Source organism: Theobroma umbraticum, unplaced genomic scaffold (assembly GCF_002168275.2).
Source record: "Theobroma umbraticum cultivar Fairchild unplaced genomic scaffold, ASM216827v3 scaffold_204.0, whole genome shotgun sequence".
NCBI lineage: Eukaryota > Viridiplantae > Streptophyta > Magnoliopsida > Malvales > Malvaceae > Theobroma > Theobroma umbraticum.
Window position 1 is genome coordinate 4,010,242 of NW_018397267.1, and position 22,510 is coordinate 4,032,751.

At 35.8% G+C, this 22,510-nt stretch overlaps 2 protein-coding genes across 4 annotated transcripts; both read left to right on the forward strand.

Annotated features, from left to right (window-relative positions):
- The first annotated feature begins 6 nt into the window (after positions 1-6).
- DELTA-OAT (ornithine-delta-aminotransferase) lies at positions 7-6,803 on the forward strand. 3 transcript variants are annotated; one of them, XM_089784961.1, is made up of 9 exons: positions 7-201; positions 416-471; positions 1,126-1,278; positions 2,318-2,415; positions 2,663-2,743; positions 3,319-3,552; positions 3,802-4,478; positions 5,591-6,449; positions 6,531-6,803. In XM_089784961.1, the coding sequence occupies exons 1-7, from the start codon at positions 36-38 to the stop codon at positions 3,959-3,961; spliced, it is 948 nt and encodes a 315-aa protein (XP_089641087.1). In that variant the 5' UTR covers positions 7-35; the 3' UTR covers positions 3,962-4,478; positions 5,591-6,449; positions 6,531-6,803. The 3 variants fall into 3 exon arrangements, with proteins under 3 accessions (XP_089641087.1, XP_089641086.1, XP_021295032.1); XM_089784960.1 differs by having other exon boundaries at positions 5,591-5,759; positions 6,268-6,803; XM_021439357.2 differs by having other exon boundaries at positions 5,591-6,803.
- Positions 6,804-13,977: 7,174 nt separating this feature from the next.
- On the forward strand, positions 13,978-16,538 carry LOC110424717 (F-box protein At5g46170-like). The gene is given in 3 exon segments (XM_021439365.2): positions 13,978-14,582; positions 14,584-15,486; positions 16,053-16,538. Coding segments are annotated over 2 exon segments (1,191 nt in total). The 5' UTR covers positions 13,978-14,271; the 3' UTR covers positions 15,464-15,486; positions 16,053-16,538.
- The last annotated feature ends 5,972 nt before the right edge of the window (positions 16,539-22,510 follow it).

Sequence of the window (22,510 nt, forward strand, 5' to 3'; positions counted from 1 at the left end):
TTTTTTTTTTTTTGTGGGAGTTAAAAATTGGGCATATGCAGGCTATCATCGTTTCTTGTTGTGGCTGCTTCCATGGTCGTACATTGGCTGTCATCTCTATGAGCTGTGACAATGAGGCTACTCGAGGATTTGGGCCATTGCTGCCTGGTCATGTTAAAGTAGATTTTGGTGATGATGTTGCCCTTGAGAAGATCTTTAAAGGTTTGAATACTCCAGATTTTTATTTAAGTTTATGTTTTACAAGATGCTTAAGAGGCCTCATTACTTCTGGAGGATTACATGCTTCACCCCCTCTCACTAATCTATCTTTGATGTTCTGAAATATGCAGATGACAGTTTCTTCTTAAAACAAAAAAGCTAGATGTGAGAGTATCTTTTATTCTTAACACATTCCTTATTCCTTTTATATGTGCAGAACATGGACACAGGATAGCAGGATTTCTATTTGAACCTATTCAAGGAGAGGCTGGTGTAAGTTTAGAATCAAATGTTTTGTGGTTGGGACTGTGAAGTATTTTGAATGGGCTTGAGTGTTTTTTCCAGGTTTTGCTGTATTTGGTTTAGCAGATCTGGGAACTTTTAGTGAGCCAGGAGTCTATTCATCTTTTCCTTGATTGATGATATATATATGGTGCTTTTGGTCTTGCTAACTTTAACTGGCAACTTATGAGAGTTTTAACTCTGTTTTTTTACCCACTTCATTATAGTTAGGAGCCAAACTATCTCATACAGTTGCATGATTAGTTCGTTGCGAGTTGATTTAAGGAAGGACGATTTGAACTTGGGACCTCTTTCATGGAGAGTTCTCTCTACCATTAGGTTTTTCATTGATACATATAGTCATTTAACAAGTTTAGAATTTTCGCCAAGTGTCCAATTTACTAATTTATTAAGTCCTTTTTGAAATAGAATTTTACGTAATGTACTGATTTATAACCCAATCTTCAATTAATTCAGAGACCACAGAGATTTTCAAAAGAAAAAAAAAATAGCTTCCTTTCCTTTTTCATGATAGGTGGTGGGAGAACCATTGCTTCAAATAAAGCCCTGTCGGTAGTTATTACCTTCATCCCTTCATTCTTTTCACAATATTGTTCTCTTCTTTCTCCCCCTTTTCATTGATAGGTTATAACACCTCCAGAAGGGTATCTAAAAGCTGTCAGAGATCTTTGCTCGAAATATAACATTCTAATGATTGCTGATGAGATACAAAGTGGCCTAGCACGGACAGGAAAAATGTTGGCTTGTGATTGGGAAGAAGTTCGCCCAGATGTTGTAGTAAGGCCATATTTAACTCTTACTTTTGATGAAATTCTGGTAGTATTTTATTTGAATATAACAGTATTTGGTTCCTATCGTTTAAATAATTTTTGATTGTTGGGTCCACAACCTTTTGCCGTTTGAGTTCTGCAGATATTCTAGTAAAGCTGCCATCAATCAGCACATCAAGCATATCTAGTCCTTTTTGTCATTTTAATAAGAAAAAAGTAAATAAATATTGAAATTTGTAGAAGGTTGAGTGGCAACTGAATAATGAAATTCTGATTGAAAGTTTTGATCTGAAAATCAAATATATGCATATACTTTTGTGTATATTGTTCTAGGAGTTGCAGTAATTTGCTGCAATGTGAGTCAGGATGGTTGTACACCTCAAACACATTTCATTGAACTCACTCAGTCTCTCCCTCTCAGTTTTACTTTTCCAAACACAGATGCACATACTTGATATGCATAAATTGTTTCTCAAATAGATTTCTCTAATTTAACAATTACAACATTGCCTCGGTAATATGCAGATTGTGAAAATTTAATACATAATTCATAATTCCCTTGATTAAACTGGACAGGTGATTGAGAACATGGAAATTTTCTGTGTCTTCCTTACATTGTTTATAGTTGTTAAAACTAGTTGAAATTTCTTTCCCTTTCTTTAGGATTGCATCAGTGTCTTACTCTGAAGATCAGTATAGATGTATTTTCTGCACATTTATGAATTGATTGTTTTATGTAGCTAATTCTTCTCTTCCCTTGTATTAGATTTTGGCATTTCAAATAGAAATCTTTTAAGTTTGATTAGAATGGTGAGATTACTACTGAAACTTGCAAGTTGAATGATAACAATCTGTCGTGGAATTGCTTATATTGCCGCTACTGTTACGACTAAAGTGAAGTATTGAATATGCTTTATTTCATGTTTAATTTTTATTTCTACCTGCCTTTCTTGTTAAACAATGTAGATGTTATAGTAATCAACTCCAGAGTTTTATAAACTTCTCTAGTATGCTTCTGAACAATTAATACTGGTTGACTTATTCAGATACTAGGAAAAGCTTTGGGTGGTGGGGTAATACCCGTAAGTGCAGTGCTTGCTGACAAAGATGTAATGCTTTGCATTCGACCTGGAGAACATGGAAGGTTTGTAGTTATCCCTAGTAATCCTCACTTAATGGTCTCACTTTCATCATCAAACAGCATATCTTCAAAAAGGTTTGGTGGTTTTTCTGTCATGATATGTGTTACTGTGAGTCTGCAAAAGCTCTTAATTTTCCATTTTAATTCTGTCTTCAATGCCAAAAGTTTCTTTTGGATCCCTCTGCTAATTGTGATACAATTGTTTTGTTCTGCAAAGGCTCACTGCACTCTTATTGTTGTTTGTTTTCAGCACCTTTGGGGGAAATCCCTTGGCCAGTGCAGTGGCCATTGCCTCACTAGATGTAATCCAGGAGGAGAAACTTGCTGAGAGGTATTGAATTATTCCTGCCCAGTGTTGTATTATCAAGATTAAATATGAGGAAGAAAATTTTGAAAATCATGCTGTTTCTTTGGAAAATATTTGATCTTTTGCAGTTTAGTATAAATAAAAATTTAGGCAAGATCAAAATGTAGAGAGAATTCCACAGCTAAAACAACTAAAACCCAACAGGCAAAGAAGGATTGAATCTCATGTGACATTTAAATCTTAACATTCTGAATAACAGGAATTAATTTAGCAGCATCAGTAACCAAGATGTGTCTTGTCAATATCATAATCTGACAGAAGACACTGTGATGATCCTTTGCAGATTAAATTTCTCTTATCTTTGTCAATTTCCAAAAAGAATCAATATCTCAAGAATTTATGAAGATCGCATAAGTCAATTAAAATTGAATTTCACTAATGGAAATGGAATTTCAACAATAAATTTGCTTCAAGTATAACCTGACTTGCTTTGCTATACATAGCTGCTGTTCATCTATTTCTTCCTCTCCTCCCTCCCCCTGTCCTTTTTCTGCCTGCAGATGTATGGATTTTGTTACTTTTGTGTATACTGTTTGCAGATCTGCCCATTTAGGACAAGAACTTTTGCATCAGTTGCTTAAGATTCAGGAGCAATTTCCAAACTACATTAAGGAAGTTCGGGGAAGGGGTTTATTCACTGCTGTAGAGTTCAACAGCAGGACTTTGTTCCCTGTTTCGGCATATGATATCTGTCTAAAGATGAAAGAAAGAGGAGTTCTTGCCAAGCCCACACATGATACGATTGTACGGTTGACTCCTCCACTTTGCGTGAGGTAAGGAGGAATGCTTGTTGAGCGCCTGATATTTTTAGTGAAATAACAGGATCAAGTATTTTTGACTACCTCTGATGTAATGCTTTTCTGGTTACTTACATTGGTTTGAGACGTAATCATTCTCTTAACCTATAGTTTATCTGTTACCAACTTGTTGATAAACAATACCTTTTAAGAGCCCTTAATCAGCATTTAATGTTGTCTAATTTTTTTTGTGTAATAATTTATGACCTAAACCTGTATTCTCAGTTCGGATGAGCTCCAAGAAGGATCAAAGGTGCTGCGAGATGTTCTGGAACTTGATTTACCAAATTTGCAGAAGACCAAGCCAAAAGATTCTCCAACTACAGCTACTATTTGTGATCGTTGTGGGCGAAACTTGTACGATTCTTCAGATAAAGATCTCTGAATTATATGTTAAATGCGGGTTTCTATATGCTACATCCTTGGATATGGATTCCCAATTCTCCTGTGCCCCATTTTTCTTGAAATAAATTAAAGACGTTGAGGTCATTCATCTTAGTCTGGATAATGATGAATGATTTATCTTTTACTGCTTAGCAACAACACAATGAAAATTATATGCTATCTGATATCAGCAATATCTCTTGTTAAATGACTTAAACACAAAAATAAAAAGTTTTTTTTTAATACTCAAAAATGTGTACAGCTCTTTAATATATGGATGAAAAACTATATCTTTAAGGCTTATGTGCAAGCAGAACGTATTACGCCGTGACACTTCTACTTATTTTATGTGCTATATATGTTACTTTAGAAAATATGCATAGTAAGAACCGTATTTAGGATGAGAGTGAGAATCTAATTTTGGTGCTGGTGTAATTAGCTGGAGTCAGGGGCTTTCATTTTCAGAGCCTGGACCAGAACCGATGCTCAGCTGCCATTGTTGGTATTCATCTGTTTATGTAAGATCTTGGCACTGTTTGATCAAATAGCATTTCTATGTTTGCCGACATCTCTAGTTGTTTGATTTCTGTTTCTCTAGCAGCTTTGTGTATTAAGAACTTGGTTAGTTGATCAAGACCAGTAGCTAGCCACCTGATAATGCGATCTAATACTGGCCCTGGAGAAGTTGTAGCCCCAAGAATTTGCTTTTCTGTGGGTCTCCTATTAAATCAGCATCGCTGCAATGTTTTACTACAACTGTCTGTGTGTGTATGTGTACGCGTGCGTCCGTTAAGCGTTTATCATTTACCTATGCAAAAATATGTTTCTTCTTTGTTTAGGGAGACATGAGGGAGACAAATGATTGCAAAATCCTTGGTTGTTATGTAATTATAAAACAAAAGACAGCATTTTCTATATAGTGTTTTGTACTCTACATTGTTGTATCAACCCTACTGGAACCTTGAAAACTCAGCATATTGTAGCTCAACATTGTTTACACATTATTTTTTAAACAATCTTAGCTGGACTTCCATCATCGTTTTGTGAACACTGCAACACTTGTTGAATAAGTCTTCGCTGTTTTCTGGCCGAAGAACTAGTTGCTCTGCTTTTAATCATAATCATCAGATTAATATGTCTTCAACAAGAAGCTGATTGGCCCTATTGCCGGTTTATACTAGAACTTCAATAACTCTATGATTATATTATAAAATACTTTGCTTATATTCTTTAAAGTTGTAAGATAGATGGGTCCTGGATTATTATCTTTTGTGAGTAAATCTTCACAAATAAGGACGGAGAATCTTAGATTGGTCTGATTGTCAAAACCAAAAAGGGATCTGACTGATATGCAGGCTCCATAACCTTTCCTTTTTGGAGCTATTTCCCATTAACAGTTTTGCTGAAGTTACTAAAGAGAAGAATAGCCTTAATTCACTTCCATGTAGAGATCATTTAAGAGTGCTTCACTTGTATGGGTAACTCTGTTTGCCCACAATCTGTTACTATGTCATAAGTTGATTTAAACCTAAAAAATGATCTCAAGTGACTTGAATCCTGTGATTCCCTCAATTGCTTAATTACAACCTCTTTTGCTTCTTGTTTAAGTGGATAATTTGTTTGTTTGTAGGCATGGATGTTGGAGGGTTTGCCTAGTGAAATGGGCCATTCCATCTTGCTCGTCATGATTTAGTTTGGGTATATCCACTCATTTTCGGCGCGTGCAAATGTACATAGCAGACTGCCTTGCACTTGTCACCATTAATAGGGAATTTAACGGGTTGTTCCCACACTTCCAGGTAGGTGAGTGTCAATGATTTCTCTAGATGCTGCTCTCGTGTGTGGGAGTGGCTTTGCCTTGGAAGCAAGTTGCGGCGTGCTCTCCTATGCTTCTTTTCTTTCTCCATCATTTAATCTATAGTGGTCGTGTGGGGAGAATCTAATATTCAAAGGCATGTTCAAACCAAGAACAAATATGTTCACTTCAACTGTGCATTTGCTTTGAATGGCTGAAAAGCAGAAACCCTTTTGAATTTCCATTACAAAAGAGCAAGAATATAGATTCAAGTATACCTTACAAGCATCTTTTTAGGTCTTTTGTTTTGGTAGCCAACAGTCTTCTGCATGACAAAATATGTGCCGTAACCATAGGCCCGTAAAAACTTTTGGACCTCTTTTCCTTCTGATAAAATTGTTAGTGACAGGAAAATATTCAATTCAGCTACCAGACAACGACAGAAATGAATGTGGGAACATGATGTGAGAAAATGAATTACCCATGCCTCATTATTTCACCTGATCTTGTAGGCATGAGGGGACTGACTTCTGTGATCATGAATGAGTGGGGACTCGTTTAGCAGTGAAGCTTCCTGAAAAGAGCTACCTTAAAAGATCTTGGTAGTGAATCATGAAAAGCAAGAATTGAGAAATGAATCCTCCTCAAAACTCACTCAGAAAGATTGCTCTCAGAGAATATTCAGATCTTTCAGGTTATCATGGATTAGGACTTTAAATCAAGAAGCTCTATTTTTACCATTGGCTTACACAAGAATTTGCCAAATATACTGCAGCATGGAGTCGGTGATGGGGTTGACACCAATATTTGCACCATTTTCAGAAATTGCGGCTTTGGTGCACCAGGGAAAGATCAAAGATATTGCTTGACATCCTAGAACTTTTCAGAATCTTTGTTCGTTATCAATTATCATCAGTCAAAGTTGTAATTTCCCTGCTGATACATTAAGCAGCAAGCTCTAGTTTGAGTCTATCCATGTCTCATTGCAGTCAAACGTAGAGAATTTCTGGTAGTTGGACCTATATGATCATTTCATCTCATTTTCTTATCCAAGCTATCCCATCCCAACCTCCTCTTTCTCCTCCTTTTCTTTTGTTCACCGCCAACTTGGAAACTTGAGAAACATGCAAATGAACAGAGAAAACCCAACCGATATGCTTGCACTACACAATTTCACAGCAATGATGCTATTTATCAGAATCGAGTAGCAGGTTGCCTTTACCAAACGCCAGAGTTATCAAGAGGTCTGGCAGGGGAGATTCTGATCCACCCACACGATAATTGTCACTGTATCTAAAATCTCAAGCATTCTATAATCAATGTTTTCAGGAAGATAATTGAATTACTCGATAAGAGAGATAATCTTCTTCCATCTCATATTCTCCACGGCAGCCCATCTGGAGGTAAACATTCGTTTGTTCATTAACTAAGTTTTAATAAAAAATTACAGAGAGATTTACCCTTCATATAAACTTTTTCAGAATTCAATTCAAGAAAATCCAAATTAATTGAAATAAAATATGAGATCAGATTGCCCACCCAATACTGGGCCCTGGAATTACCTTGAGCTGTTACATCATATAACGGCTGGAGAATTAGGGAGGACCACTGACCAGCATTACCCTACTTAATGCATTCCGTAGTTTTATAATCAATCATTTAATAATCTCTACTTATTTTCTGCCTTCAAATCAACATTGCTAAGTCGATGGCAATTCTTCAAGCAACCAAAAGCTAATGTAATAATTACAATACACGTTTCTGAGGAGGCCACTAAAACAAAAGCCTTATCAGAAACAATATTGTTATGAACTTCATTTGGTCCATCACAATCCTTGGGTTGGGCCCTTCTAAATCTTAAAAACGAGGGAGTGGAAGGGAGGACCACTCTTTTTAAGTGTCTCTTCCTAGTCGCAACGGGTCAACTTGTTTTTCCCATAACGCCCTTTAATTCTCCTGGACGCTGCTACTTCCCCTGTAAATGGAACTGTACTCAAAGCACCAATCTCTTGAGATCAAGTTTGCAAGTTGGAATATTCATGAAATCTGCTTCTGCTGTTGGGATCCAAGAAATGCAAAATCAGATATAAGACCAATATTCCTAAACACAATTTCCATTAGGAAAAGATTATTATTCTTCCAAATTTAGGGTTTTGCCTATTAAATTATAATCTCCTAAGAGACGATCCATATGTGATTATAATAATATTAATTTCATCTTTGATGTTCCTGTCATTTCTTTGGATGTAGATTTGGCTCCAAGTGAAGTATTACATCGTCTTGGCATTGTCACATCATTATTGATTAAATTGTGGCCATGAGTAATAGGAAATGCACAATGTAACATCTTTTACCTAATAATTTATCATGGTCATATATGGAGGAGAATTATGCTTAGTGGGTGCCACATTTATTTATCAAATTTAAGATACTCATCATGTTGTCACAAAAACAAGGGGTGAGCAAATCATAACAAATTCTTAACCAAAGGTCCCCTACGGAGGCTAAGGTCACTATACATTCCAAAAAGACGGGGACCCATTGAAACATGATGAGTACTTAAAAGTCAGATTAAGGAGCAATCAAATGGGAATAGGGCACAAGTTATCATTTCCACAATTTGATGCCAAACACAAAGCTTATAATTGGGTGCTTGTTTTATTTATTTATTTATTTATTTCTCCATGCTATAGCAAAGTTTGTTCCCCCCTGGACTTGCTTTTGATATGATTATCACATCTTTTATTGCTCAACTGTTTTTTCTCATGAATTAAATTCCTTCCCCCTAACCCTCTTTGTTTGCATTAATGCTCTCTATAATCTCTCAATATCTCTCAATCTGAGAGGACTCATCAGACGACTCAAGTGGGAGGGTTTTGAACCTTTTGGCGGGGTTTTAAAGAAGAACTTTGTCTCCCTGTGGTTGGTTTTTCCATTTTTAATTTAGCAATGGCGCTGGTGTTAATATTTCCTTGCATGATATATATGTATGTATCATTAAATAAAATCCAAAAGCATCTGTCAACAAGCTCTTAGATTTTCATGCATGAAGCATGATGCATTTACATACAGAGAAGGGATATGTTTCCCAAGCCTAGATCACAGCAGCACATTGCTCCCAATTCTTTGATCTTTCACTCTAGCAATGCAATAACTAAAATTACCTAGAATAGCAAATGAATGTGATGTCACATGCTAGCAAAATAAATTTGTTTCAGATTAATCCTACTAATGAGTCCCAACATCCATTTGAAAACTTTTATTTTATATATAAGACACTTGCAAGCAAAATGACACCAATAGTTTTCTCTTTTCTTTTCCTTTTTTTTTTTTATGTAGGTGAGTGTGTGTGTGTGTGTGAATGATTAACTTCAACTAGAAAATAACTGGAAAAGAAAAAGGGAAAAGGGTTGTGTTTTAACCTAATTCTTGGTGATTCCTACTTTATTCATGTGTTGTAGCATTGTGAAGAGACTTCCTACAGAAAACTAGAGAACTATTTAAAGACAAAAAGCAATACCAAACCTAATCCTTCTGTCATGTTTTCCTTCATATTGCGGGAAAGATAATTTACATGCGCTTAGATTAAAGATAGGTTGCACAACCTCTACTTTTAGTTAACTAAAGCAACATTTATTAGAAAGATATACAAACAATTTCTCTTTTCTGGGGATCTAAATGGACACAGGAAACAGAGAAAGCATTGACCCAATTCGAAAGGGCAGTTAAATTGTACCCCAAAAAATGGAGTTGAATCGATCATGCTTTTCATTAGTTAACTAATGATGATGCTTTTAGCTAATCTACACATTGCAAAGATCGAGATGGGCACCACAGAAAGAGTAATCAGTGATTTAATTATCCACTTAAGCATCCTTAATCACACATTAGCCAATAACAAGAAATGAAGAAAGTAAATGAGATGTTACTTAACAACAGATTTATGCCAAGATCATGTTGTTGCTTAGCTTATATATACATGATAGAGATCATTAGAATTAAAACAAAGAAAGATCATATATAAAACTTGCGTTTTCTTTACACTTGGCTTTTGCTAACTTGGGTTATGTTTTTAGAATACATAAGTAGGAGCAAAAAAAGTTGGTAGATCTCCAAATTAAATTGAATTAATTAACTTGGTGACATGAACATTTTGATTGAGCAAGTTGGTATGAACTTAGCATATAAAATTGACTGCACATCTTTTACATTTGACTTTGCATGCGGCTATTTATTTTATTTAATTTTTTTTATGAATTGAGATCTTGTTGAGTATATGGACGTGATTGCATGCATTTCTTAGAAGTTAATAGACTTTAGAATATGATTAGCAAAATGTAATCCATGCACTTTGGATGTGATTAAATTAATGTTAGAGTATGTGAATTCACAAGCAAGTGCCCTGGTTAAGGACACTAATTGTTCTTATTAAATTATTTTCTTCAATGAAAAGGTGTTTGAATCTAATTTTTTAAGAATATGTGTACATACATGCTAAGATATATTTTCAACATGTGACAAGTCTAGAATTCAAAAGGTATAATGCTCAAATAAGTCCTTAAATTATGTAAAAAAAAATTAAATAAATTTTTATTATTTTATGGTATTCAATCAAGTTTCTATAGTTTTATTTTAGGTTAAATAAGCATTTATGATTAATGATAGATTAATTATCATTAGTTAAAATATCATTTATAATTTTATATCCATATGATATTGACATAGCTTTAATGTAGAGAGTGAAAAATGCTACATGGTAATGTTATTATATTAAATTAACATGTTATGTCATCATTAATTATAATATATCAATATGTTACATTATTATTAATTATAGTGTTTTAACTTTTTATGTCAATACCATCTGATAAAAAATGATAAATAATATTTTAATTAAATCAATTATTAATTTTAAAAATTTATTTGACTTCAAAAAAATATATAAAAATGTATTTAAAATTTTTTTATATATTATGCTAATTCAAAATCATGATGGTTAATTAGCTCATAATCAACATTTTTAAGAAAGTGGAGACCTGCTCAACCTGAGAGTGACACTAGTCAATCTACAAGATAATCGCTGGAAAGAGGCAATTTTCACCCATAATTTACACTTTTATTGGTTTTTATGTTTTCTTTACAATAATTCTTTATTTTTCAATTTTCAGCACTTTAAATTTCAATTATCAACATCTTTTTTAGCAATCATCCTAATAATATATTTATTATTAAATCAAATACACGTAATAAATGTGAATTTTGATAAATCAGATTATATGTAACTCTACCTGTACGGAACGTCACGGTATTTCGTCCTCTGCTTAAAAAGTCACAAAAGGTCAAATCCCGAGCCCTAAGGTTTTATCATTGCATGCAAAACATGAACACATGTGCCACAACGTGTGGGTCTTTAATTAGTTATTTTTAATCAAGAGATCAGATCTAAAGTGGTAAACTAATGCACGATTGCACATGATATCCAAGCCTCCAGATCAGATTCACCACTTTGTTTTCCTTTTTAATTACTCTTGATCACAGCCAGATGGATTTTTCTTTTCATTTAAAGGGAGACAATTCAATAAATGAGAGCGAGGAATTTGATGCACTTAATTCTGGTTGCTGGAGCACAAAATGATTAAATCTCTTTATTGCATCAGTGATGTAACTCCAACTCATCAATCTCATTATCTAAGATATGTTTAATAAAAAAAACAGTAATTAAATACAAAATACATTAATTTAAATTTACTAATAACAGGTTGTACTATATGATTATGATTAGGAAACCCAAATCTCAATCCAACTCATCAAATTTTATACAAAAAGCTTAATATATATATATATATCATATTACATGGGTTCATCAATATATCATAATTATTTTTAATAATTAATTTGCCACCCAAATCATAGCTCAGATGCAAGGATATGCTGATCCCGAAATGATATATATTTTTATTTCTGTTCTTGATCCCGAAATGATATATATTTTTATTTCTGTTCTTCTTAAAATTGAATTTTAAATTTTAATTATTAAAATATCTCTTTGAAAGTAATTTTGAATATATGCTCAAACTTAATAAGGAATAGATATATTCTTTTTCTCTTTCAAGAATGGAACCCGATTCTACTCAAGCTTTGATCCCATTATCCCATCCTTAATCATAAAGCTAAATTGTTTTTCTTTGCTTTTGTCTGTACAATTTGTAAATTTTATGTCGTCTTCCTCCTCCGATTTTTGCCAAGTTCCTTAGCATGTATCGTCATTTTCTTGGTGCTACACTAAACACATTGTCTAGTTATTCCACAGATCAATGTTTCTAATCACTTTACTCTAAAAAAAAAAACTAAGTTTTGGACATTTCAAAGTAAAATTGTGTTGGGTACGTATCTGTTAAGGACGTCAACTAATCAACTTATTGTCGGGATTGGGAATATCACTAGGTTCACCTAAGCAATATATATACAAAATTAGACAATGCAATATATTGAAATATATATGTATATAATGATGTGAGGTTGCTAAGTCCAGTTGGCTGACAAGAATTTGACAGGGTTGATGGTTGGCTGCTGGTGCAGGTAGGTTTCAGGACCTGACCGCGGACGGATTCAAAATTCTACACCAACTAATTATATGCCGATGCAGCAGTTGCTTAACGTTGTTGTACTTCTTAAGAGTACTGTCCTCTTTTGTGTGCGTTGCTGCTGCTTTGGATCTGGGCATTTGATTTGAACGCACGCAAAACCCTTTATAAAATTACAAGGAAATTTTGGATGTAATAGGCTCGGCCTTGATGCAATAAAAAGTTGTTTTGGTGTTTTTCTCAAACTTGTTCTCCAACTCCCATTGTCAACGTAATTGAGCACTGTGAAGATGAACAAAGGGACCAGTTTGCAAATATTCAATTTATTGACCTCCCTTTTTTTTTTTTCAAATAAACATAGGGAGAGAACCGGTCTTTTATAAATAAACCAAGAGACTTTTCCCTGTTTGAATATTTAGCGGTCAGACTGGCAATGTGATTTATGGAATTCACATTAAAGGGAATAAGACTTTTCCCCTTTATACAAGAAAATGTATTGGCAATAGTCTTTCATTTATTGCCCACCAAATAAAATTCCCATTTTTTATGAACTTATCACCACCCACCAAAAGAGCATAATGAAAATAACTATATTATATAAAAAAAAGGGAGATGCATTTGAAGATTGAATTTCTTAGAATTTTGAATTTTATGTTCGGTTAGGCCCGTTTTAGTGCTTAAAATTGGGCTTTACATAGCACTTTTGTTTTTAAATTTTAGTATTTTAAAACAAGAGAAAAAAAGAAAAGGCCAAAAGAAGAGAATCGGGCCGGCCGGCCTAGGTAGCTACTACCCGTATCTTATTACCACTACTTTAATTACCTTTTAAGTCAACTTAACAAGTCCAATGTTACGATAGGGGAGTTTGGCATTAGATCCCCTCCACCTGTTTTTTTTTTTTTTATTAATCTATTATCACATTCCTTTTGCTTTGTCTCGTGAAAGCACAGTCACATAAACCACCCCCTAAATACTATGATCCCCTTCTCCTCAATAATGCGCTTGATTTTTGGTAAATTTCATTTTAAAAAATATTCCTTGATATAGTTGGAAATGTGACGTGAGAATAATTTTTTTTTTGGATTAGCAACATATATAGAAATTTGCTTTTACATAGTATTTATTTAAATAATTTAATAAAAAAGAGAAAGAACTCCATAAAGGTAAAAACTTTATTTTAAGATAAGGAATCGACTGTGATTTGTCCTGCAATTGAATAACAACAGGATTCTTCTCCATCCCCCGTCATGGTGATAGGGGAGGTGACCATATTTCATAAATGAACCCCTCCCCTTTCTTTCTTTTTAAAAAAAAAATAAAATCGAGTAGTTACTACTACTTACCACACTCCCCAATTTTCAATAGTCAGATACAAAGTACTTATCTGATTAAAAGATAAATTAATTGAACAGCATAATACCAAATTAATTAAATCTAAAAAACTTAAACCAAAAATTAAAGGAAGCAAAAGAGGCTTCAATTCAATTGTTCTTGTTCCTCTTTTGGCTTTGCCTTTTCTTGCCTCCCTCACTCTCTCCCTTTCTTATTCACACCTTTTTTATATTTCTTTTCCCCATCTCCCCCTTCGCATCCCCTCTCTCTCTGTAAAGACAAAACCGTGGATCTATCTCATCCACCACTCGCCTCCCCTCCCCTCCCTCCCCTCCTCCACCTACAAACAACGACATCACACCCTCACCTCCCTCCCCCTCTCCCTCACTCCGTCTCTTTCCCTTGCCTCTTCTCAATCAAATTTCTTCCCTATCGAAGCACCACTCTTTCCCTTCTTTTAAAGCCAGCTTTCCACGACTATCCCTTCCCCCTAGATCTACCCCCAACTAACCATTCCCCTCCCCTTTCCTCTCCCAAACGATAATTGGAGAATTCCCGTTAGACAGAAACTTAGCCCCAAAGAAAAAGAAAGGGGAAACAATGTCTTCCGTTCGTTCAGATCCGATCCATAGGATCCACCCGGAGCCAATCGATCACTTCGACCGTCTTCCGGACTCTCTTCTCCTTCTAGTCTTCAACAAGATCGGCGACGTTAAAGCTCTCGGCCCATGCTGCGTTGTCTCGCGCCGTTTCCACTCCCTCGTCCCGCAAGTCGAAAACGTCGTCGTACGTGTGGATTGCGTCATCTCCGACGACGATTGTTCCCCCTCTTCCTCCTCCTCCGACAAATCCCGTGCTGCCGGTCCCTTTTCCACCCTCTTCCGTTTCTTTTTCGGAGCATTGTCAAGCCCTTCAAGCTTTGGGCCAATTCCTCGGCCCAAAACGGCCCACCCTCAACGAAACTCTTAACACCCCTTCATCTTCTTCCTTATCCGTCGGTCCCGGTGGTGATGACGATGGGGAAATGGACCAAGGTGGGGTCACCCATCATTCCCCGACGCAAGTACTTAGAAATTTCAACGAGATTCGTTTTCTCCGAATCGAATTGCCCAGCGGTGAGCTAGGGATTGATGACGGAGTTCTGTTGAAATGGAGAGCCGATTTCGGATCAACTCTTGATAACTGCGTCATCCTTGGAGCTGCCTCCGTTATTAACAACGTGCATTTGCAAGTGTCAGAGTATGGGAACGATGGGTTTTGCATCAACAATAACATTACCAGCAGTTCAAATGTTGGCAACATCGATGATAATGGGAGTATTCCTGAGTCGTTTTATACTAACGGAGGCTTGAAATTAAGGGTTGTTTGGACGATTAGCTCGTTAATCGCAGCGTCAGCAAGGCACTATTTGCTTCAACCGATAATTGCGGATCATAAGACGCTGGATAGCTTGGTTTTAACCGATGCGGATGGACAAGGGGTGCTTTGTATGAATAGGGATCAGCTTGAGGAGTTGAGAGTGAAGCCATTATCAGCTTCTTCTGCTTCAAAAAGGACGCTGGTGCCTGCGTTGAACATGAGGCTGTGGTATGCTCCATATTTGGAATTGCCTGATGGGGTTGTTTTGAAAGGTGCTACTTTGGTTGCTATTAGGCCTAGTGAACAATCTGCTTCGAAAAAAGAGGTCTCAGATGCCTCTTGGTTATCAACTGCTTTTGAAGAGCCGTATGGGACTGCAGCTAAGATGCTAGTTAAGAGAAGGACTTATTGTTTGGAGATGAACTCGTTTTGATGGCCGCTTACTGATCTGTGAAGGTAAAAGTCTCAAATTCAGGATATACTGGGCTATGCTGATTAATTTCTTCGAAAATTGCTTTGACGTGTCAATTGTTTATGCTACTATGAAAATTGTTTTAATGCCTCGTATGAACTGATTCCATGTTTGGGTTATACTTAAGGGGCTAAGTTGTTTGCGTGTGTATGCTGTTAGTAGGCATTTACTCATTCATCATTAGACCTTTTTTAATTATATGGTTTTAAGCTATAAATATGCTCTTGTTGAGTTTTGGTAATGCGTATGTATGAGCTGAAATACCCTTTTCTTGATCATTTTAATTAGTATGATTTCTTAATGTGATTAGAGGGGAAAGTAAGCATAATTGTATTTGGTGGTGAATAGGGGTTTAGATGTCCATTTGCATTTGAGTTGTGAGAAATCTTTTGCTTGAAATAGGTGTGTAAGGATACATCAGGGATTGCATGTGGTACCCCAGCAATCACATGCCTGACATTTTCCTGCTGTTTTTAGTTTTGGATCTGCTTGCATTACCATTTTATTTATGCATCTCTTATGAATTTAAAGTTCATTTTGCACTTTTCAGGGAAAGCTGTCAAACACAATGGTCAAAGGGAAGAGGGGATAGCATGCTCTTGGAAAGCTGATGGTCAGACAACAATTTTGTTATGTGTTGGAGCTTAATCTCAGGGCAGTGTCCTATAAAAGCCAAACTCTGCTTTGGACCGCCGTTGAAAGCAGTCCATGCATGTTGATAATGCACTGCAAGAGTTTTGGCTTCTGTGCTTCAACTGATAGCCGAAAATGCATCTGCTGGTTTTTTTTTATTTCAGGCATATGCTTGTAAGAGTGCACATTTGCATCTAGATTGATGTTGTAAGAGCTTTGAGTTTGTAGTCTTTTACTTTTTATTTACAATCCCTCTATATGTGAATATTGTAGGTATGAAGATGTCAAGCTTATGTTCTATACTTATGAAGTCCATCAAGAAATGTAGTTTGCACTTAGCTTTTAATATGTCTTGATAAATTTGTTATACTCTTATCAAAGTTTCATGGATATTTTATAGTCTCATCTTTGCTGACTCTTTAGGGGGTTTAACTTTAACCAGATGTTGTGGATGTGTGGTAGTCTGGTATAGGCCGGAACTGTGATGTTGTTGCAAGGTTTATTATTGCATTATCTGTGATATAAAACTGGTGATGATGAAACAATGGGTGGACAACTGTTTTAGATGATGATAAGTTGTGGTATGATATAGTCAAACTGGTTTTGATGTTGTGTTTTTGTTTACTCCATTATGGCGATTGAAAAGTCATCGAAGTTGGAAAATAAGTGTATGAGAGATATATGATGTGCGCTTTGATCCAGTTCTGTTCATGGTTGTTTCAACGAAGTTCGCTATCAATAATTCTTGAAGCTTTAATTGCCAATATATCTTATTGCAGCGTGGAGTATGTGATTAAATGATCAGATAAAACCGCCAAGGTGGTACAACCTTTTTATCCTATTAGTCATTTCAAGTTCTATGCTTGCCCAAACTAATCCAGGAAGGAGGGTCAAGAGGATAATAGTTTCATCTGATCATGCTCAAGGCAGTTGTTGATTGACCATTATCGGGGATGCATCTAGATGTGCGTTTTCCCGAGGATAGCTGTTACTCGTTACTTTTAATGGAAATCGTTTAGTTATTTTTGCCCAAATCATCCTTGGTCAAACTCCAAGCAATTTATTAAATGGCCAGAACCCATCATCCGAGAAGGAGAAGGCCAGAACATAAATTCCTTCAAAACAGATTCTAGGTACCCTAAATGCTTCCATTCATTAGCACAATCAAAGTCATTTGTGTATAAAACACAGAGCAATCTGGTACAAAAACATAGGAGGAATTTGGGGGTCTCATTTGATTAGTTGAGAACCATTTCAAGCAGGAAAAGAGACAGCGTATCAGTTGAGAAAATATCATCTGGTAGTCGGCATTCACTAACCAACTCTGTTTTTCTTTTTGGGTTCCCACTTTCCACCCATCATATTTTTTATCATTAAGACCAGCATGAATATAGATTAGTTGAACAGTCGAATATTGTTAACAGTTCTAGAACTAGAAGCAACCAATAGTCTTCCACATTTTCCTTATCATACATGAGAGAGAAAGAGACTGATGAATATTATTTCATCTGTGGCAATAAAGATTGGGGGTGAGGTCAGTTGCCATTCACCACTTGCTTTAAAACTTGGATTGCCCATTCTTTTTATTTTTATAATTTTTTTTGTTCATTTAATTAGCTGGTTCTGCTTCTTCCTTTATCTGTTTAGCACATGACCTTTCTTCCCCTTGCATACTTAACAATCCACGTGAATGAACTCTGGACTCTTGCACTCAGCTACAAACTCACATCCCATCCCCCCTTTGACTTGGGCCTTCACATAAATATATTGTCTTTCTTCCTCATCCTACCCTTCCTTCCTGTTTTTTATACACATATATCTCTGCAGTTTTTTAATTTATGTTGGCAAAAGAACAAATACTAAATGGAAAGCAAAGCCTTAACAGAATTGATGAAGATGCGATAGTTGGCTTAATCTATATATGTGTATTCCCCAATTAATGGACAAAGGCCTGGAAGTGGGGAAAGTATCATATCAGAAACAGATATGGCAAATCAAGGCCCACATGCTCATGTTTAAGCCGGCAGTGGTTGTGATTTGTAAAGGAGGTAAAAGTGGTGGAAATCATCATAATTAATAATAAACAATTCTCACACGTATTGAAAATGCGCAAGTAATTTTATTTTATTCTGTAAAACAGTTGATAATTCATTCTATGATCAGTCCCTCCCTCACGCACCCCACTTTCTTTTCTGGAAACATATAATTATAAAGTGAGCTCCACTTTTAATCACTGCTTCTCACTAAATTAGAGGTGGGTTCTTATTATTATACAGTGTGCCTCCTAATTTTCACCTTTCTCTCAGTCACGATCCCCCCCTCCTCCCCTCCTTGTGACATGTCCCTTTTACATGCAAAAGTCACACTCCATGTGTACAAATCCTTCATCAAATGCTAAATAATGAGCTTTAGTCTCTACGATTCGTCTCGTTTTTCATTTGCAGATCTACAAAAGAAATTAAGAGCTAGAATGGCAGCTGGTGCTTTGGCTTTATTCTCTTTACTTTGTCACGTATAAAATAATTCTTTTTGCAAGCACTTTTGCTGGTTATGCAAAAGCAAGTTGCTTTAGCTCTTTCAAAAGCAAGAAAAGAAATACTACTTACCAAAGGCTTATCAGAAGGGAAAACAAAAAAAGAAAGAAAGTATGTTGTTGAATGGGAGCTGTTTCCCCTGAAAGGCTGTTGTCATATGCAATGAAATGGTAACATCGACAGTGTTCTTTGTCTCGAGGAGTCTTTTCTGGACAGGTCATGCTCGCTTCTTCAGCTTTTTGGGTAGTATTTCCTCATGTATTATTATAAGCACCAGCTAGCAGCTATCCTTGTCCAAAATGGGTACCAAAAATATCCACTCCAACTCAATGCACCCAAAGAAAAAATTTGAGGGGTAAATAGAGAAAAAGATTTGGAAACGGTGGAAGGAGAATTGAAAAGTGAAAATAACCCTGTTTTGTTTTGTTTTTTTGCTCTTTATTTCATTGTTTACCTCTAGGTCATAATTGTGAAGTTTCGTGTATCAAATGGAATTTATAACAATTTTTGTAATGACTGCTACTTGCTTTTATGGATTAAAGCAGATGTCACTTTCGTGAGCCAAGGATTAAAGGAATTAGTACTTGAAAGAGGCCCAGCTACTCGAGGAAGCTGTGGTCACTGCTCAGTGCTCACTGGGCTCACGTGAAATTCAATAACTGCAATGATGGCAGCTCCCAATTTCAATACAAGCTCATGTGAAATCCAGTCGACCATAATGAATTATGATATATTATGGAGCTTAAACATTCAGAACTGCTATCAGATGGACATACATATTGCATTAATTTAGCGGCTACGGAAGCTGTTTCACAGCCAGGGTGAGGGATGGATGGACAGGTGGGTTGTCTGTCAAATACGAGTATACGACAAATTTATGAAACGTCTAATTGTCATATATGAATATTTAATTCAATGATAAACACATGTATTTTCTATTCAAAACTTCAAAGTCCATACCGTGCGCGTCAAATTCCTTACTTAAAAGAAAATCTAATTGTCTAAAAGAGCAACATAGAGAATGGGCTTGCGATTCAATATGAAGACCCTATGTTTGGGCTCGGGCATTAGCCTGGAAACATGGCTGCTCTCCAGCACCAACACTCTAGAGGTCAACATAAGCTTTATGTAAAACATATGCCTAAGATCTCGTCTTTGGCAACAATTGCGTTGCTTCCAAAGGGAAAAGTCATTCTTGGTAATTGGTATTTCTCTACAAGCAAGGAAAAAAGCTTGTACTTGATCTTAATAACTGCATGTCAAATCTATCAACAGAAGCACAAATAACCCTTCTTTTATATGTACATAAAATCACCAAAATAGTTGTAAATGTCTTCAGGCATGTGTCCAAATGGGAGCTGCCATTTTGTGGCTAGCTACCGCAAGAGAAATGAGGTTTTAATGTTTTGAAGAAACAAATGTGAAGGAAGAAGGGTTTGTGGCTGCTGACAGATTTCATTGACAAGGCCACTTTTCTCAACGAATATATAGACAATTTCATCAGAATAATTGTAAGATAAAGGGAAAAAAAAAGAATTAACTTCAATCGAATTGTTTTTTGTTATACTTGTTGGAAACACACAATGCTTTTTGCACGCATAGATAAATATATCCCAATACGCCAATGCCAGCGGAATGACTTCAAAATGGATAAACCAGAAACACTAACAATTTCAGAAGCACAATAACAAAGGTATCACCCAATGCAAGGAAGGAATGCTTTCACTCACAGCTTGCCACTGCTTCCTCCATCTTTGCTTTTCCTGCATCCAAAAATTTTGCACCAAAAGTTAGCATACATGATAGAAATAGGGAAGAGAAAGGAACTGAGAGGTGGTTGTGACACTGGTTTCATTATCAGAAACTGGGGCTACTTGGCAAGGCGCAATCTTTGCACTGGAACTGTGAAAATAAACAAGCATGATGTTCAATAAATTGGGAGTTTACATTCGCTGCTCTCTGCTCAACACCAAGCTTAATGCTTTGGCCATTTTATGATGTGAAGTGGAATCATAAGCTGAAATAAGATAGCTACATTTTGGATAGGTTAAACAGAAATTCATGAAATTTTGATACGATTACTTTTCAACCAGTATTCCCTCTAAATAAACTACACTGAAATCAACATAGATTTCTATACATTCCTCCTTATCACAATCTTGCATTTATGCAGGTAAGCAGTTTGCCTATGTAAAGCATTTACAACTGCATTCAAAAAGGTCAGCTAAGCTAAGTGTGCATGAGAAAGACAGAGTGAAGTCGATATGTTACTGGCAGTGTTCGTTCAATGGTGCCATGTCCATTCTATATCGTCAGGTAGCCATTGTACGAGTTAAGTTTCCTTCCTCCCCAACAAACAAAGATAAGTTTCCGTCTCACAACCTTCAACCACTTCTAGTTTCACTATGACCTCCTTCCATAGTTAATAGTCAATTGAGGGACTAATTGCAGCAAAACCTCGGAGTTTGTAAACGATCTTGTGAAGGAAAGCACAAACAGGTGAATAAATAAATAAAATCTTAGTATAAGCATAGGAACATGTACTGAAATTCCATTTCATTAATTGTCTTGTGGACTTATCACACCTTGAATCCACATTGAAGTAAGGAGAAAATGAATAGAATAGTGTCACCAATCATTGTATAAACCTAGCTATTGGATCAGCAGAAAGGAAAAAGGAAAGCATAGACTTTGCCTAATTCTTTCATCCCAAATATTTCACATCAAACTAAAAGGGGCTGCTTTTTATTCCATTCCTCCAAGCCAAACACACACCAGCATCTAAGAAAAATTAGATATGATCTTGGGAAAACCAAGTTCACACTAAATAGGTGAAAGTTGAAATACTATACAAGTCCCCATTTCCCTAGACACTGAGATTCTTCAGTTTAACCAGCACCTTTGTAAAAGCAACAACTATCACCACCAAACTTCCTCTTAATCGAACAATCGACTCTTGGGATCTTTGCATAGCTGCAAACCATACAAAGAAAATTTACAGGAAAATATTACCCATCTTGCCCCTTCAGAATTTTGCAAAATGGCTTGCCTTTCCTGTTCTATTCTTGCAGCAGTCTAAAGAATTACTGCACGCTCATTCTCAAGATAATTGATCCCCCAAAACATCTTCTGGTCTTTAATTGATACGGTAAATTTGGGAACGAAGCATATCATTCACCCAAACCAACCCACATAAGCCACTATGCTATGACTCTTTATACTCTCATGCAAAGTATAGGAAAATCATGCTTCAAAGTTTCCTCACTACACCTGACACACTTTTACGAAAAGAATAAATCCTTTGACCTCTTCAATATCATAGAGGGCATGTCTAAAGGAATAAAGCAGCACTTTCCACAGGCCTACTTGCATAAAATGTCAACTAGTAAAGTACACTACTAACCTCGCACAACTTCCAAAGCTGCACAATGAAACACTACGCAACATGTCGAACATAATTAGTTATTGTAACTGTCAACTGTCTATTGTGTCTATACTCCTGCCTTTCCTCGAAAAGAAAAGGAACTTATACAATTAAGACCGGAATCCCTGCCCTACAGAGTGACAGAAAGCAGCTCAGACAATTAATTCAAATTTGAGTCCCCCTAGATGTAATAGAATACTTTACATCTAACTAACTCGCATAATACTATTAAGATAACCAAGCAGGTAAGCAACACAAACAAGTAAAATATGCAATTCCTAAGTGACAAGTAAATAAATTAATTATGCATCAATAACAGCAAAAATAAAGAGATAACACTAAATTTATGTGAATAATATTTCAACTTAAAAGAAAAAATCACAAGATAAACTGATTACATATTCACTATAAAAAAAA

What these genes read in the sequence shown, in the direction of transcription:
- DELTA-OAT (XM_021439357.2), top strand. Translation starts at nt 36, where the DNA reads ATGCAGGCTATCATCGTTTCTTGTTGTGGCTGCTTCCATGGTCGTACA. An exon ending in CCTTGAGAAGATCTTTAAAG is followed by an intron (nt 202 to 415) that starts GTTTGAATACTC and finishes TTATATGTGCAG; the next exon opens with AACATGGACACAGGATAGCA. An exon ending in CTATTCAAGGAGAGGCTGGT is followed by an intron (nt 472 to 1,125) that starts GTAAGTTTAGAA and finishes TTTCATTGATAG; the next exon opens with GTTATAACACCTCCAGAAGG.